The sequence below is a fragment of the Pelophylax lessonae genome, assembly GCF_965119305.1.
Source record: "Pelophylax lessonae genome assembly, chromosome: 2".
NCBI classification, from domain to species: domain Eukaryota; kingdom Metazoa; phylum Chordata; class Amphibia; order Anura; family Ranidae; genus Pelophylax; species Pelophylax lessonae.
The window spans coordinates 17,210,342-17,229,050 of NC_138769.1; the positions used below are offsets into that span (position 1 = coordinate 17,210,342).

Sequence of the window (18,709 nt, forward strand, 5' to 3'; positions counted from 1 at the left end):
GATCTCCCCTCCTCCAGGACAGCGCCCCCTGGAGGAGAGATCAGACATTCACCTACAGGGGGCGCTGTCCTGGAGGAGAGGAGATCAGACATTCACATACAGGGGGCGCTGTCCTGGAGGAGGAGATCAGACATTCACACACAGGGGGTGCTGTCCTGGAGGAGAGGAGATCAGACATTCACATACAGGGGGCGCTGTCCTGGAGGAGGGGAGATCAGACATTCACCTACAGGGGGCGCTGTCCTGGAGGAGGGAAGATCACACATTCACATACAGGGGGCGCTGTCCTGGAGGAGGGAAGATCACACATTCACATACAGGGGGCGCTGTCCTGGAGGAGCAGAGATCAGACATTCACATACAGGGGGCGCTGTCCTGGAGGAGGGGAATCAGACATTCACATACAGGGGACGCTGTCCTGGAGGAGCGGAGATCAGACATTCACATACAGGGGGCGCTGTCCTGGAGGAGAGGAGATCAGACATTCACATACAGGGGGCGCTGTCCTGGAGGAGGGGGGATCAGACATTCACATACAGGGGGCGCTGTCCTGGAGGAGGGGAGATCAGACATTCACCTACAGGGGGCGCTGTCCTGGAGGAGGGAAGATCACACATTCACATACAGGGGGCGCTGTCCTGGAGGAGGGAAGATCACACATTCACATACAGGGGGCGCTGTCCTGGAGGAGCAGAGATCAGACATTCACATACAGGGGGCGCTGTCCTGGAGGAGGGGAATCAGACATTCACATACAGGGGACGCTGTCCTGGAGGAGCGGAGATCAGACATTCACATACAGGGGGCGCTGTCCTGGAGGAGAGGAGATCAGACATTCACATACAGGGGGCGCTGTCCTGGAGGAGGGGGGATCAGACATTCACATACAGGGGGCGCTGTCCTGGAGGAGGGGAGATCAGACATTCACATACAGGGGGCGCTGTCCTGGAGGAGGGGGGATCAGACATTCACATACAGGGGGCGCTGTCCTGGAGGAGGGGAGATCAGACATTCACATACAGGGGACGCTGTCCTGGAGGAGGGGAGATCAGACATTCACATACAGGGGGGGCGCTGTCCTGGAGGAGGGGAGATCAGACATTCACATACAGGGGGCGCTGTCCTGGAGGAGGGGAGATCAGACATTCACCTACACGGGGCGCTGTCCGAGTCGCACGCACGCTAACAATGATTGTCCCACACATGTGAGGTGTCTCAGCGAGCGTTGGATCATGGGCAGTAATTCTATCTCCAGACCCCCTCTGTACATATAAAGTAGTGACCTGTAATGGCTGTAGAAAGCGTCTCCTATGGATGGTAACATTTTCGTCATTTGTCGCTGTCGCTGCAATATTAAAGCCTGCCATGTTTGGTATCTGTGTGCTCGGTGTTACATCATCTTTTACACCTTCCATAATAACTGGGTCACCTATTGCATTTTTGTGCATTAAAATAAAAAAATAAAAAAACGTTTATTTTTTGTTTTTCAAATTGTGTTTGAACATGAGTGACATAAAAAACTGCAACACCCACAGATTTATTCTCCACGGTCTCTGCTTTATAAATAAATATACTGTATTCTATTCGGGGGATGTCAGTCATTTCCCAGCATGTGTTCAAAGAGTGTCAGGAAAGCCCTGGAGAAGAAGAGGTCACATGACACATCCTCCAATACAGCCCCGCCTACTGGGCTGAGCCTGTCTCCTGGTATAAGTCCCCTCCCCAGGAAGGCATGGTACAGTCCGCTCCTCTACAGTCTGACTGCGCAGTAAGGGGAGAGCAGCTCGGACGGAACTTATAATGCCGATGCGCGGGGGTCTAGGAGGGGTGAAATCAGCCACCCCGGAGGTTCAGGAGATCTGTGATCGGGTGAGTGAGGCGGCAGGGGGCGCTGTGTCATAATTCCCCGGGGAGAGGGAGATGGAGAGGGCATTACTGAGCTCTGCTATAGAGAGGGGAGCGGCCAATGTGGGAGGGTCACGTGACGGTGTGATGAGATACATTGTATGTACAATGTGTGAATGATGAGATACAATGTGTGTATATATATATATACAGGGCCGCTGATAGAAATCATGGGGCCCCGTACAGCCTACCTGACGGGGCCCCCTTTAGCCCCACCCTCAACTCCGCCCCGGGTCCCGTCCCAGACCCTGCCTTATATGTAATATGTGCTGCTTTTACTAACAGAACAGTCTGTTTTTTCTCCTTGCTTTGCAGTGAGACTAAATAGCCAGATCGCTGATCTGTGTACAAAGCATACAGCAAAGTCAGTATAACTAGCAGAAGATGGAGATCTATGGGCTCACAACATGCATTGCTTTTTTACGTTTGGAAAATTGTTACTGCCATCAGAACCTTATCACACGGGTATTTTGTTACATGACAGGGTCTCTTAAAGAAATACAGTGATTATAAAAATTTGTAATCAGCCATTGCTGACCATTGCTTTTGAAAATGCTAGCTGCTTTACTGGCACATGATGCAGTGGCTTCAATACATTTTGCAATTTTAGCTAAAATTAGCAAAACTAATTTAGGTGGGTCTTATATTACAAAGCAAAGTATACTTATTTACTTAGGGCCCCTTCTCCATGCCGCAGTACAATTAAAAATAAAAAACCTGTGGAACAAAAAAAAGTTAATAATTCACTTAGGAAACGTACTAAACCTGCAGCTTACATGTGCTCCATCCACAATATAGTGTGGCTCCCTCTGCTCACTGTAAGCTGTCTCTCCTTGCCACTGCTGCTGCCACCCGCCTCACATAAGCCTCTTGATCTCGGCTGCTGAGTGGGGACCTGAGCGGAGGAAGATCACTCCGCCAGGGTAGGCAATGGGCAGCCACAGTGGCAGGCATCCAGGACTTTAGCACAGCAGCCAGCAACATGCGGAGCAGGTGCGGGAATGCGCATGCGCCCAAAATTGAAAAAAAAAAGTCCCTCAACTGCTCCGCCTCCACCATCCCATAATCAGAAAGGGGAACTGGAATTGCATGTAGTATATAACACCCCCTAAGGTAGTAGGAGTGGAATGAGCGGGGGATGCATTTTGTCTGTGAGGCTGCCCGGGCCCTCCCTGCTAAGCTCATGTACTGGCTTATCAGTGGCCCTGCACTGAGAACCCTCAAGTGTTTTTCTAATGGGGTAATGTCTGTTGAGGACCATAGCATCAGGAAGTCCTGAACCTCTTGCAAGTCAGAACCCGGGACCCATAGGACCTTGAAGTGCCTAGCCCCGAACTGATCCACAATGGTGTCGGGCCCCAAAATCATGCCAATCAATAGCCCGGTCTATGAATGACTTGTAATGTCTCTATGGGTGGCCAGATGTAAATGCACTCATATCCATTTTTACATCATGCTAGCTGTGATCTATAACATTTAGGTCTGGAAAAATATTAAATTTTTTTTTTCTAGACCTCCGCAGACCCGCAGGAAGGAGGGTGTAAATGGACACAAGTCCATTTACATCCAAACCCCCATAGACCTACATGGAACATTCAATCAGATCCACATGTAAAGCTGACAGGCGGACCTAATTCAAAAGCTTGGTTGAAAGGCTATTTAAGGGGAGCGGTGGTAGTGGGAGGTAAAAACATGGCTCAGCTGCACGTTCTACCCCCTTTCCCCTTCCAAACACAAGTGTGAACTAGCAACTCATGCTTATAATCATATTCATTATGATGATCACAGCACAGCATGTACTTTATGGCTCTGTTTCTGTGTCATATGGCTGCTGGGTGCTGACTTTGTTAAGGCTGCACTGTGTTACAATCAGTATGGCCATAAGTTAGCAAAGTCAGCACCCAAAAGCCATATAACACAGAGCCAGAGCCATAAAGTACATGCTGTGCTGTGATCATCATAATGAATATGATTATAAGCACACAGTCAGGGAGTCTGGGAGCTGTACCTTCCTTCCATAGAAGTCTGTGCACTGCTGAAACCTCTCATCCATCTCTCATCAGTCACTTCCTCATTCCACAGCATGCACAAACGAATCACTCCGCCAGGAAAGACATAGTATGCAGTGGGCGGCCGGAACTACATATTCATTCAGTGCAGCATAGACACAGTGCACAAGGTTAGTGTGCCTACGCCCCGAAAATGGAAATAAAGTCCCTCCCCTGCTATCACCTCCTGGGCCCCTCTGTTGACCTCATGGGGCCCAGGAAAATATATTTATACACCCTGTAAGCAAATTGAAGTGGGGGATGGGATTAAAAGGCTTTCTATTTATTTAGGCAGAAGTTAACTTTAAAGCTGGGGCCCCTAGTGGAGCTCATGGAGCCCGGGCCCGGTACAGCAGGGCTGGTTGTACTGCCCTATCAGCGGCTCTGTATATATATATATATAGCTCTTGTACAAGCTGTATCCTGTGTGTGTTGCAGGGTATGCTGAGACCTGTAGTCCCACACTAGGGGCACTTCCCCAGTGTCAGATATGAGACACAGCTGAGGAACTACCAGTCCCAGCACAGCCAGTATGACACTGCAGAGATGTACAGCCAATGGAGAGGAGTGGGCCAACATTCCACAATCACCGACCTGATCCATGACAAGCAGATGTGTTGCACTTCATGAGGAAAATGGTGGTCACACCAGACACTGACCGGTTTTCAGAAACAGAAAGGCTATGGGATAGGAAGTGAAGGGAAATCTCCACAATAGGACACAGATGGCGGGGGTCTGTGTAGTCCTCCCGATATTGGGGGATCTGTGTAGTCCTCCCTATATTGGGGGGATCTGTGTAGTCCTCCCTATATTGGGGGGATCTGTGTAGTCCTCCCTATATTGGGGGGATCTGTGTAGTCCTCCCGATATTGGGGGATCTGTGTAGTCCTCCCTATATTGGGGGGATCTGTGTAGTCCTCCCTATATTGGGGGGATCTGTGTAGTCCTCCCTATATTGGGGGGATCTGTGTAGTCCTCCCTATATTGGGGGGATCTGTGTAGTCCTCCCGATATTGGGGGATCTGTGTAGTCCTCCCTATATTGGGGGGATCTGTGTAGTCCTCCCTATATTGGGGGGATCTGTGTAGTCCTCCCTATATTGGGGGGATCTGTGTAGTCCTCCCTATATTGGGGGGGTTTGTGTAGTCCTCCCTATATTGGGGGGATCTGTGTAGTCCTCCCTATATTGGGGGGATCTGTGTAGTCCTCCCTATATTGGGGGGATCTGTGTAGTCCTCCCGATATTGGGGGATCTGTGTAGTCCTCCCTATATTGGGGGGATCTGTGTAGTCCTCCCTATATTGGGGGGATCTGTGTAGTCCTCCCTATATTGGGGGGATCTGTGTAGTCCTCCCTATATTGGGGGATCTGTGTAGTCCTCCCTATATTGGGGGATCTGTGTAGTCCTCCCTATATTGGGGGGGTCTGTGTAGTCCTCCCTATATTGGGGGATCTGTGTAGTCCTCCCTATATTGGGGGGGTCTGTGTAGTCCTCCCTATATTGGGGGATCTGTGTAGTCCTCCCTATATTGGGGGGATCTGTGTAGTCCTCCCTATATTGGGGGATCTGTGTAGTCCTCCCTATATTGGGGGATCTGTGTAGTCCTCCCTATATTGGGGGGGGGGGTCTGTGTAGTACCCCAATTTATTGTTTGTCATTATAGCGCTCCCTTACATTGATGGTCGGTGGGTTACTTTTCTTGGTGCGCTCCTAGTCTGATATTCGTTGCTTTAATGCAGGAACTATGCCGGGATTGGGAACTGCCGAAACATGATCAGTCTGATAGGAAATCGCAGCGTTTTACACTTTCCTTCTCCTCTGCTTCAGAAGAACTTTGTAAATTAAAAAAATATAAAAAATGTAAAATCGTATGGTTGGGGCATGATCTAGGTTAGTGTATGGGGTGTATTATATAAAATAAAAAAAATGAAGAAACTTTAATAAACTTTTGGTCCTTTGAAACTGTGTGATTTACTTTCCTTTAGTGCAATGATGAAAGATTTGAATGTTCTCCTATTTTCTCTCAAAACTTGTGTGATTGGGGAAAAAAAAAAAATTGCATCATGGCCACTAGATGGTGCTGAGGAGCAAACTTTTCTCATATGATACTCAGTGCCATCTAGTGGCCACATTGATATTTTTCTCATTCATTTTTTAACGAATAACATTCAATCTTCAGAGACTCTAACCTGAGAACTTTCGATTTGTCACTGAACCAATTTACATGCTGTTTCCTACAAAAAAACAGCAATGATCTATATACAGTACAGACCAAAAGTTTGGACACACCTTCTCATTCAAAAAGTTTTCTTTATTTTCATGACTATGAAAATTGTAGAGTCACACTTCAAGAGGAGTCACCTGAAATGGTTTTCACTTCACAGTTGTGCCCTGTCAGGTTTAATAAGTGTGATTTCTTACCTTATAAATGGGGTTGGGACCATCAGTTGTGTTGTGCAGAAGTCAGGTGGATACACAGCTGATAGTCCTACTGAATAGACTGTTAGAATTTGTATTATGGCAAGAAAAAAGCAGCTAAGTACAGGAAAAACGAGTGGCCATCATTACTTTAAGAAATGAAGGTCAGTCAGTCCGAAAAATTGGGAAAACTTTGAAAGTGTCCCCAAGTGCAGTCACAAAAACCATCAAGTGCTACAAAGAAACTGGCTGACATGCGGACCGCCCCAGGAAAGGAAGACCAAGAGTCGCCTCTGCTGCGGAGGATAAGTTCATCCGAGTCACCAGCCTCAGAAATCGCTCAGATTAGAGACCAGGTCAATGGCACACGGAGTTCTAGCAGCAGACACATCTCTAGAACAACTGTTAGAGGAGACTGTGTGAATCCGGCCTTCATGGTAGAATATCTGCTAGGAAACCACTGCTAAAGAAAGGCAACAAGCAGAAGAGACTTGTTTGGGCTAAAGAACACAAGAAATGGACGTTAGACCAGTGGAAATCTGTGCTTTGGTCTCATGAGTCCAAATTTGAGATCTTTGGTTCCAACCACCGTGTCTTTGTGTGACGCAGAAAAGGTGAACGGACGGACTCTACATGCCTGGTTCCCACTGTGAAGCATGGAGGAGGAGGTGTGATGGTGTTGGGGTGCTTTGCTGGTGACACTGTTGGGGATTTATTCAAAATTGAAGGCATACTGAACCAGCATGGCTACCACAGCATCTTGCAGCGGCATGCTATTCCATCAGGTTTGCGTTTAGTTGGACCATCATTTATTTTTCAACAGGACAATGACCCCAAACACACCTCCAGGCTGTGTAAGGGCTATTTGACCAAGAAGGAGAGTGATGGGGGTGCTGCGCCAGATGACCTCCACAGTCACCGGACCTGAACCCAATCCAGATGGTTTGGGGTGAGCTGGACCGCAGAGTGAAGGCAAAAGGGCCAACAAGTGCCGAGCATCTCTGGGAACTCCTTCAAGACTGTTGGAAGACCATTTCAGGTGACTCCTCTTGAAGCTCATCAAGAGAATGCCAAGAGCGTGCAAAACCGTAATCAAAGCAAAAGGTGAAGAACCTAGAATATGACATATTTTCAGTTGTTTCACACTTTTTTGTTATGTATATAATTCCACATGTGTTAATTCATAGTTTTTATGCCTTCAGTGTGAATCTACAATTTTCATAGTCATGAAAATAAAGAAAACTCTTTGAATGAGAAGGTGTGTCCAAACTTTTGGTCTGTACTGTGTATGTGTGTGTATATATGTATATATATATATATATATATATATATATATATATATATATATATATATATATATATATATATATATATATATATTATATATATATATATATAAAATGTGTGTGTTATATATATACACACCCCTATGAGGAGACCATATTGAGGCGCTCATTACCATCTCTTCTCTTCCAGTTCAAAGAGGAGGTGGAGAAGAGATCCGGGATGAATTTCACCATTTTTGAAGCCGTTGAATACAAGACTCAGCTTGTTGCCGGAACAAATTTCTTCATTAAGGTAATAGAGGATGCTTCAGAGGAGAAGTTGATCTGTATTCCTTGTATTTATCACACAGAAATGTATTCCAGTCATCGCTCAGCTCATCTCCTATAGGGAGGGGGATGGGAGAAATGATTACCAGAGGCGTCCATCCCAAAGTTTACTGCTCAGACCGGGTTTAAAACCCAACTCCAGCTACAAACATTTTGCTGGTGTTGGGCTTTAAAATAAAGCAAGAATTCATTCTATAAATCTTTTCACACACTTTCCCAAAAGGATTCCAATTAGAATAGATCTAGGGTGAAAGTTGTGTGAATCCTGTCCAAAAAAAGTTTATAAAACTTTTTTTTTTTTTTCTTCCCCATGTCAGACAGGGAGAGTAGAGAGCCGGCAGGACACGTGAGTGGCGATTGGCGCTCTGAAAACTGGTAAAGATTGGCTTATTTTATCAAAACACAGACGCACGGGCAGACAGGATGGTATAAAGTGGGTTAACAACCACTTTAAAGGGGAAGTTGAGATTCCCCCTTGTGAACACCCATGTGCGCCCCCCCACAATTCTGAGCTTTAAGCCCCGTACACACGTACCGATTGTCAGCCGTAAATATTCGGCCGACGGCCGATTGTCGGCTTGTTAGTATGCTGCTTCCGACAGCGCATTTTCGGCCGAACAGAATCTGTCGTGCAGACATTAAAATTTCTGTTGGCCAACACCAGAACGGCCGATTGTTCCTCAGTCAATACAGAATTCGGCCGACAGACAGCAGATTTGCAAGACTGGGCATGCTCAGAAAAGAAAAAACACAAGGAAAGTTAACCATCACATGACATCACTTCTGCAGTCGGCTGTTGTTGGCCGACAAAATTCGTGTGCAGTGTTTTGCACTTTTCAACCGACAGGACAGCCCTGGACAAAAGACGGCCGATCGGTCGGCCGACGATCGGTACGTGTGTACGGGGCATTAGTCAGCAAAGGTGTGAGTCAGTCATGTCGTAATGCGCATTACCTGTGGCAGTGAATTATGATGTGCATTACCTGTGGCAGCCAATCAGAAGCAAGGAAGTTGTCATACTAAAAGCAGGCTGCAGATGGGATGTGTTTCTCTGTAGGTTTGGAATATTCCCAACACAGACAGGAAAACCCCAAATATGTGAGAGACTTCCTAAAATTAAAGCGGAACTTTTACCCATTACAACTTGATAAAGAAAAAAAAAAATAATAATAATGTTCCTTAGAGAGGAACATACATTCCACATTTGTGTTAACACAATAAGCATGTGCTGTAAATTGCCTCCAGCATTGTTCCTGTTTCTTCTTGCTGGAGGCTGCCATTTTGTTAGAGCCCTTGAGCAGCAGTAAATTATAAAGCCGGAAATAAACCCATCAATTTAACAGTTTCAAAAACATTTACATTCCTGGAATGCCGGGGTTGCTAACTGTCACATTTGCGTGTGTTCTCATACTGCCAAACCCATCAAATGGCCGTTGTCCTAACTGATTGCATGTGCAGCACCATGGCATTTGCAGATCAAGCTGAAGCAGCTCCCTTGGCTGTAAAGAATAGGAGGATTTATCTACGATTTAAGGCTGTTAAGCAGATCGCCCTCTACAAATTTTGGCACAATGCCTAGAAATGGAGAGCAACTGAGCATGTGCACAGCAGGGTGAGACAGTATATTACTGGATTTTAAACTGTATAAACACTTATTTTTGTTTGTTATACCTGCAAATGGGACAGCCGGAAGTCATCTAGCAGGATTTAAAGTATAATTAAAGGCAAAACTTTTTTTTTTTTTAGTTTTGGATTGAGTGGTGATGGATTAAAACACCTGTCAGTTTTTATTGCGGTCTGTGACCCCCATGGGGAAGATTCACCCTCTCTATTTTTCCTGTATACCATTGTCATTGAAAGTAAAAGAAAATCCCAAATTTTGAGTTGTCCCCAGCAAAGTAATAGAGGGAAAAATCTTGCAATGGTGACACTAGTTCTGGGGGTCCCCATGGAATTCCCTTAATTTGCAGGGATTTCCTCACTTCCTGTTTGGCTATGGGACAGGATGTGAAGGGAAATCTCTGAAATGAGATGCAGATTTGGGGGGGGGGGGGGGTGATTCTGCTTTCCTATTAAAAACTGACTTCACTAGGCATGAGCACAGCATGGTCAGTTCTAGCTGTGCTGGGAAATCGGCCTGCTCTCCTCCAATGAACAGAATTGTCCTGACACACCCCCACCTGAAAAGCTGTTCCCCCCCCCCCCCCCCCCCCCCAGCTCTTATGCAGCTGTGAACAGAGGGAATATGAGCTGCATCAGCAAAACTTTTACTTCTAAAATGTAGGATGGGTGACAGGGTCACTTTATTGGAAATGAGAAGCAGTTACAGTGTTGGTGATTTTTGTTTTGTCCTCCTTAGACTCACATAGGAGATGAGAAGTATATACATCTGCGGGTCTACAAGAAGCTTCCATGCTACCAGGAGGAGATGAGCCTCACCGGCTTCCAGCTGGGCAAGACCAAACCGGACCAAATCGTCCACTTTGAACCCAGCGACTGACCAATCCGGACGTGGCTCTCTGCCGCTAGTTTTACTTAGCTAAGAAAAGAGATCAATCGTGTTATGGGGGGGGTCCAATACCGCTATAAACTCTGGATGTACACACTGCAACACCCCCTAGCAATATTTGTAATAAAAAAATTAAAGTGTATGTAAATTCTTGTGTGTTTATTTTTTTTTAAAGTAACAAATATATTATAATTGCCTCCTCTCTGTTGGATTTGCACAGAGCAGCCCGGATCCTTCTCTTCAAATGTCCCACTTTGCTGCTCCTGGCCCCTCCATCCTGTTGAGTGTCCCCCACAGCAAGCAGCTTGCTATGGGGGGCACCGAGCCTAGTCACAGCTCCCTGAATCCATTCATACACGGAGCTGCCATTTGGCTCCGCCCCCTCTCTCCTGTTTGGCTAATTGACTGATTGCCAGCAGCGGGAGCCAATGGGGCTGCTGCTGTGCCTCAGCCAATCAGGAGCGAGCCCTGGATGACTGAGGGACTGGTGGACATTGCTGGCTAGGGATGAGACTCAGGTAAGTATTGGGGGGGCTGTGGAGGGACTGCTACACACAGAAGGCTTTTTATCTCATTACATAGATTGCATTGGGATAAAAAAAAAATCTGCCTTTAAGTCTCTTCTGTCCTTGCCTCTTGAAATACATTTGGGGTGATTTTGGATCTCCCCTATGGATTACAAATGTGTATTATCTTGTCTATTCCTATAGTTAGCAGCTAGCCTATCAAAGCTCTGATAAGGTAATGGTGAGGGTATAATACAATGCTATAAAATAAACACATTGCTTAAAAAAAAAAAAAAAAATCAAGGATCTAATTTTTTTTAACAAGAAAATAGAAATGCTAACATAAAACACTAAAAGAATATTACAGAGCATATATCAGGGGTGATACAATACCGTAAGTCCTTCCTTTCAGGTTATGGATGTGGCTGGGCTCCAGAGCAAAGAGCCAACACTCTAGCTGGCCACTACTATAAAAGCTCACCCGGACACCACCCAAACAAACACCCGCTGCCCACTTGTCCAATGAAAATCAATAAGAGGCCGTCCTTCCTAATCAACAGGAAATATCCCATCTTTCCGGGAAGCATGTTGTAGTCTCCACTAGGGGCACCATTTGTCCATGAATCGCTGTTTTTGGCTCGGGTCATCTTTCAGTAACAGCTGGCCTTTAGGCTGCATTCACATGTCAGCTTATAATCGCGGGCAGAACCGCCGCGGTTCCACCCGCGATTCGGAGATTTATTGCAAATCGCGGGACGCCTAGCGTTGCCCGTTGATTTGCAATAGCCCCCCAAACGCCGAGCGATGTTGCCGCGATTTACGCACGCCGAATCGCGGCAACATCGCGCAAACAAAATCGCGGGACGCAATACGCTCCAAAAAAGTACAAGAGCTTCTTTGGAGCGTATTGCGTCCCACGATTTTGTTTGCGCGATGTTGCCGCGATTCGGCGGGCGTAAATCGCGGCAACATCGCTCGGCGTTTGGGGGGCTATTGCAAATCAACGGGCAACGCTAGGCGTCCCGCAATTTGCAATAAATCTCCGAATCGCGGGCGGAACCGCGGCGGTTCTGCCCGCGATTATAAGCTGACATGTGAATGCAGCCTTAATGTTGGTGTAAATTTTTGTTTATTAAAAATCTTACAAACATAATAAAAACATATTTACAAAATAAATAAAACTATACATAAAAAAAATAGCTTACATCATCATAGAAACAGAAAATTGCTTTTTTGCCTATAAAAAACAAAAAAAAAAAAACTAAATACAGTATACCAACCAAGACACATTTTCATATTATTATTAGCATGATTCAACTCAACAAAGCCCTAACCTCCACCTAAACACACCCTCAGCCTAAGAAACCATTACACATTGATCCCATGCATGCAATCTTTTTCCAATAATCTAGAGGACGTGAAAGGACGGAAAGAAAAGCCGCACACCCAGAGACTGACAGACAGCAGCTACAGGGACCTGACATTCCTCCACGCCTTTGTCCAGGCTCCTGGCCTTCTCAAGACCCCAAATCTTCCCAACCCCACCCAGGATGTTGTGCACCTCCACATCAAGGACTTTTTTCCGAGTGGAAACCTGACATCGTGCATTCCATGTGAAGAAACGGACTACTAAGGTAACTAGAAAAAGGGTCTCAAAATGCTGATGAGTCTCAAAAGACCTGTATGACCACTGATGTTGGTGTAAATTTTTGTTTATGTCATATAAATGTAAATATGTTTTTATTATAATTGTGAAATTTTTAATATATATATATATATAGTTGTGTTCAAAACTATTCAACCCCCACTGAAATTGATTGTTTTGGCCAGTTTGACATTGATTTTGATCATTCAGTCATCCTGCTTACAATTAAATCAAAGAGGCACGTGTAGGTCAGACAAATATAACATTTATAATGTAATAACCACAAATGTCTTTTCTGTGCTCACATCATTATCAGTTTTATTCAACCCCCAAGTGACATTCAATCTTAGTACTTAGTACAACATCCTTTTACAGTTATAACAGCTTTTAAACGTGAAGCATAGCTTGACACAAGTGTCTTGCAGCGATCTACGGGTATCTTCACCCATTCGTCATGGGCAAAAGCCTCCAGTTCAGTCACATTCTTAGCCTTGTGCACAGCAACTGCTTTCTTTAAGTCCCACCAGAGGTTCTCAATCGGATTTAAGTCTGGTGACTGTGATGGCCACTCCAAAATGTTCCAGCCTTTAATCTGCAACCATGCTCTAGTGGACTTGGAGGTATGCTTGGGATCATTGTCCTGTTGAAAGGTCCAACGTCTCCCAAGCCTCAGGTTTGTGACGGACTGCATCACATCGTCATCCAATATCTCCTGGTACTGAAGAGAATTCATGGTACCTTGCACACGCTGAAGCTTCCCTGTACCTGCAGAAGCAAAACAGCCCCAAAGCATGATTGACCCCCCGCCATGCTTCACAGTAGGCAAGGTGTTCTTTTCTTCATAGGCCTTGTTCTTCCTCCTCCAAACATAGGGTTGATCCATGGGCCCAAACTGTTCTAATTTTGTTTCATCAGTCCACAGAACACTATCCCAAAACTTCTGTGGTTTGTCCACATGACTTTTGGCATACTGCAGTCGACTCTTCTTATTCTTTGGAGACAGCAAGGGGGTGCGCCTGGGAGTTCTGGCATGGAGGCCTTCATTACGCAGTGTGCGCCGTATTGTCTGAACAGTAACTTCAGTACCCACATCTGACAAATCTTTTCTCAGTTCCTCAGCAGTCACACAGGGGCTTTCCTCCACTCTACGCTTCAGGTAGCGCACAGCAGTCGAAGTCAGCATCTTCTTTCTGCCACGACCAGGTAGTATTTCAGCAGTGCCCTTTGCATTGAATTTGCGAATGATGCTTCCTATGGTGTCTCTTGGTATGTTTAACATCTTTGCAATCTTCTAATAGCCATTGCCCTTCCTGTGAAGAGTAATCACCTCTTCTCTTGTCTTCCTGGACCATTCTCTTGACTTCACCATGTTTGTAACCACACCAGTAAATGTCTAGAAGGAGCTGAGTATCACAGTCATTTTAAAGCTGCCTAATTGGTGCTTATTAGGCTTTATTGCTGCTCCCTGACATCCACAGGGGTTTTCAATACCTGATTGAAAACACTTCAATGAACCTCTGTTCTTCAGAGTGGTAGTCTTTAAGGGGTTGAATAATTGTGTCAATGAAGAATTCACAAAAGAAACATTTACTGCTGTATTACAAAACCAATTGATGTCATTTTAGTTGCATATGGTTCTTTAAGAAGTTCTTGTAGGATTTCATTCTGAATACAATTAAAAATGTATACTAAATTCCCTAAACCCTTTAAAGCATTGGGGGTTGAATAACTTTGAACACAACTGTATATATATACAAAAAATAGCTTACATCAGCATAGAAACAGAAAATTGTTACTATCATGACTAAACTCAACAAAGCCCTAACCTCCACCTAACCCCCCCCCCCCCAACTTCCATCTAAACACCCCCTCAGGCTAATAAACGATTACACATTTATCCCATGCATGCAGCCTTTTTATTTTTAATCCAATCTTATAAAAATCTAGAGGATGTGAAAGGACAGGAAGCATACTAGGAGAATGACAGACAGCAGCTACGGGGACCTGACATTTCTCCACGTCTTTGTCCAGGCTTCTGGCTGCCACTTGTCCTCAAGACCCAAAATCTTCCCAACTCCACCCAGGATGTTGTACACCTCCACAGGAAGGACTTTTTTTCCAAGTGGAAACCTGACACCGTGCATTCCATGTGAAGAAACGGACTACTAAGCTAACTAGAAAAAGGGTCCTAACATCAAAATCCCGATGAGTCTCAAAAGATCCGTATGACCGCTGATGTTGGTGTAACCTTCCCAGGAGGTCTTATCTGATGCTCCTCTAGCCCCATACCTCACAACAGGAGGCCTATGCAAAAACGTCCTGTTAGGCTATGAATTCCCCTGTTAGGATATAAATTCCCATTTATGAAACATGCTGTGCTGGCATTCCAGGCCAGGTGTAATCAGGTTTCAACCATCCAGAAACATCTGATATTAAAACAAAACCAACACCTCTCATTGCAGGAATGGAAGAACTATTATGGAGTGTATATAGGAAGCAGATTATATGTATACTGTACTGACACATTATACCGCTCTGAGGTCCAATCTGAAGTCCTTTAGTACTTAAAATGCAGACCTCGGGCCCCAGGAATCGGTAGATCTGTAAAGTAATTGTAATGGCAGTGGACTCTAAAAATCTAATCTAACTTGTTCCCAGTCTCCAGCGGCCCATCCTTGGTCTCTGACCATCTACTCTAGTATTGCATACGAAGAATGTTATATAAAGCCCCCCCCCCCCCCCTCATCCAGAAATATACACATCACTGCTTTACAAAGAACACAGAACAATTTACATCAGTCCCTGAAAGATCTTACAGTCTAATGTCTCCACCATATACAGTCAGGTCCATAAATATTGGGACATTGACACAATTCTAATCTTTGTGGCTCTATACACCACCACGATGGATTTGAAATGAAACAAACAAGATGTGCTTTAACTGCAGACTTTCAGATTTAATTTGAGGGTATTTACATCCAAATCAGGTGAAAGGTGTAGGAATTACAACAGTTTGTATATGTGCCTCCCACTTTTTAAGGTACCAAAAGTAATGGGACAATTGGCTGCTCAGATGTTCCATGGCAAGGTGTGTGTTATTCCCTCATTATCCCATTTACAAGGAGCAGATAAAAAGGTCCAGAGTTCATTTCAAGTGTGCTATTTGCATTTGGAATCTGTTGCTGTCAACTCTCAATATGAGATCCAAAGAGCAGTCACTATCAGTGAAGCAAGGCATCATTAGGCTGAAAAAACAAAACAAACCCATCAGAGAGAGATAGCAAAAACATTAGGTGAGGCCAAATCAACTGTTTGGAACATCCTTAAAAAGAAAGAACGCATCGGTGAGCTCAGCAACACCAAAAGACCCGGAAAACAACTGTGGTGGATGCCCAAAGAATTCTTTCCCTGGTGAAGAAAACACCCTTCACAACAGTTGGCCAGATCAAGAACACTCTCCAGGAGGTAGGTGTATGTATGTCAAAGTCAACAATCAAGAGAAGACTTCACCAGAGTGAATACAGAGGGTTCACCACAAGATGTAAACCATTGGAGAGCCTCAAAAACAGGAAGGCCAGATTAGAGTTTGCCAAACAACATCTAAAAAAGCCTTCACAGTTCTGGAACAACATCCTATGGACAGATGAGACCAAGATCAACTTGTACCAGAGTGATGGGAAGAGAAGAGTATGGAGAAGGAAAAGGAACTGCTCATGATCCAAAGCATACCACCTCATCATTGAAGCATGGTGGTGGTAGTGTCATGGCGTGGGCATGTATGGCTGCCAATGGAACTGGTTCTCTTGTATTTATTGATGATGCGACTGCTGACAAAAGCAGCAGGATGAATTCTGAAGTGTTTTGGGCAATATTATCTGCTCATATTCAGCCAAATGCTTCTGTCAGGTCACCTGTGGCCAGGTGACGACTGCATCCTGTTGGAGGCAGGGGTGCAGCGCAAGGTAGTGAACCCGATAGCAGACTGCTGCGGATGGACCGGAATGTGATCCCAAGATTCCCCAGGGCGCGGAGTCTAAGACCCAGCAGGTGTTCACCAGAGCCTCTAGTGGTGAGGATGGACTTGGCTGCAGCTGGGCCCAGGTCGCGGCCCCTGGGTTCCCCCGGGTCACGCTCCATAGGGAGAGAAGGGAAGCAGCCACTCAGGACACACAGAATGGTGATGGATAAGCCGAGGTCGGGGTAATAGGCAGACGAGGGTAAATCAAGGGACAGGCCAAAAGGTCAGGGTAACAGGCAAACAGGAATAGTCAGAGACAAGCCAAAGTCGGTACACAGAAAAGTAGATCAAGAACACGGCAAACAGGAAACAAACACTGTTGAACAGCAAAGCAGACCTGCAGTGCACTGGTTAATATAGACTTCCTGTGATGACCTGGGCGGGGCAGGAACAGGAAGTAGAGGTGATAAAAAGGAACCAGAAATGCAGTCTGACCTCTAATACAGACATGAAGGGACAGGTAAGCTTGCCAACACTATTGCAAGTCCATGACAGTACCCCCCCCCCTCTTACGAGGCCTCCCCCTACCCCACCTGGGCCCAGGTTTAGAGGGACACCTCAGATGAAACCTTCTTAACAGACGAGGTGCAAAGACCTCCGATGCAGGAACCCAAGACCTCTCCTCAGGACCAAAGCCTTTCCAATGAACAAGGTACTGAAGAACGCCTCTACAGAGTCGGAATCCAGAGCTTGACTGACCTCGTATTCCTGATTATCCTCAGAGACCGGTGCCATGGTAGGGAAAGGACGAGAGAACTTATTGAGGACTAAAGGCTTCAGAAGGGAAACATGGAAGGAGTTAGCAATTATGAGGCTTTTGGGGATCTGAAGTTTGAAACAAACCGGATTCAGTTTAGAAATTATAGTATATGGACCAATGAATCTTGGAGCAAACTTCAGGGAAGGCACTCGAAGCTTGATGTTCCTGGTGGAGAGCCAAACTTTGTCCCCTGGCTGAAGAGAAGGCGGTTTACGCCTGCGGCGGTCAGCAAAGCCTTTGAATTTGTCGGCAGCTGCCCGGAGGGAATCATGAACGTCACTCCAGATAGAATTGAAGGACTCCTGAGCTGAAGTCAACGCTGGGATATCCGGAGAACAGGCAATGGAAAGCGGAAGTTGAAGATGTCTTCCATAAACTGCAAAAAAGGGTGTTTTCTGCGAACTGGTATTTACATGATTGTTATGGGAAAATTCCGCCCACGGAAGTAGAGAGGACCAATCGTCATGATGAGCGGAGACTAAGGTGCGAAGAAAAACCTCTAACTCCTGATTAACCCTCTCCGTCTGCCCATTGGATAGAGGAAAAATCCAAGGCAATATTGAGGGATTTGCAAAAGGCTCTCCAGAAACGAGACGTAAATTGAACGCCCCTGTCGGAAACAATGTGAGAAGGAACCCCATGGAGGCGGAAAATTTCTCGAATAAAACTGGGGACCAAGGCAGGAGCAAAAGGAAGACCAGGAAGGGGAAAAAAATGAGCCATCTTGGAAAACCGATCGACTATCACCCAAATGACCGTATTACCGTCCGGCAGTGGGAGATCGGTGATAAAATCCATGGCAATATGAGCCCAGGGTTCCTTAGGAATGGGCAAAGGCATGAGGAGACCAGCAAGAGCTTGTGTGGAGGATTAAGACTGAGCACAGACATAACAAGCCTTGACACAGTCTTTGACCTCCGAGCAGAGATTAGGCCACCAGTAGTGACGGCTGATGAGCAAGAAGGGGCGGAGAAAGCCTGCGTGGCCCGCCACCTTGGAATCATGCCCCCAACGAAGAATCTTAGTTCTTAGCTCAGTGGGGACAAAGGTGTTACCAGGAGGAATCTTTGAGTCCAGGGTGGTAGAATGGGCAATAATGCATGAAGTGGGGATGATCGGCTCAGGTTCAGGAGTGGACTCCTCGTCCAAAGTGTCAAAGGACCTAGAAAGTGCATCAGCCCGACCGTTGCAGGAACCAGGTTTGTACGTAATCATGAAATTAAAACGGGAAAAGAAAAGACTCCACCTGGCCTGTCTGGGATTCAAATGTTTAGCATTCTGTAGGT

At 45.7% G+C, this 18,709-nt stretch overlaps 1 protein-coding gene across 1 annotated transcript; it reads left to right on the top strand.

Annotated features, from left to right (window-relative positions):
* The first annotated feature begins 1,710 nt into the window (after positions 1-1,710).
* Positions 1,711-10,520, top strand: LOC309548463 (cystatin-A-like). Its single transcript, XM_082248409.1, has 3 exons — positions 1,711-1,869; positions 7,849-7,950; positions 10,345-10,520. The coding sequence occupies exons 1-3, from the start codon at positions 1,801-1,803 to the stop codon at positions 10,483-10,485; spliced, it is 312 nt and encodes a 103-aa protein (XP_082104535.1). The 5' UTR covers positions 1,711-1,800; the 3' UTR covers positions 10,486-10,520.
* The last annotated feature ends 8,189 nt before the right edge of the window (positions 10,521-18,709 follow it).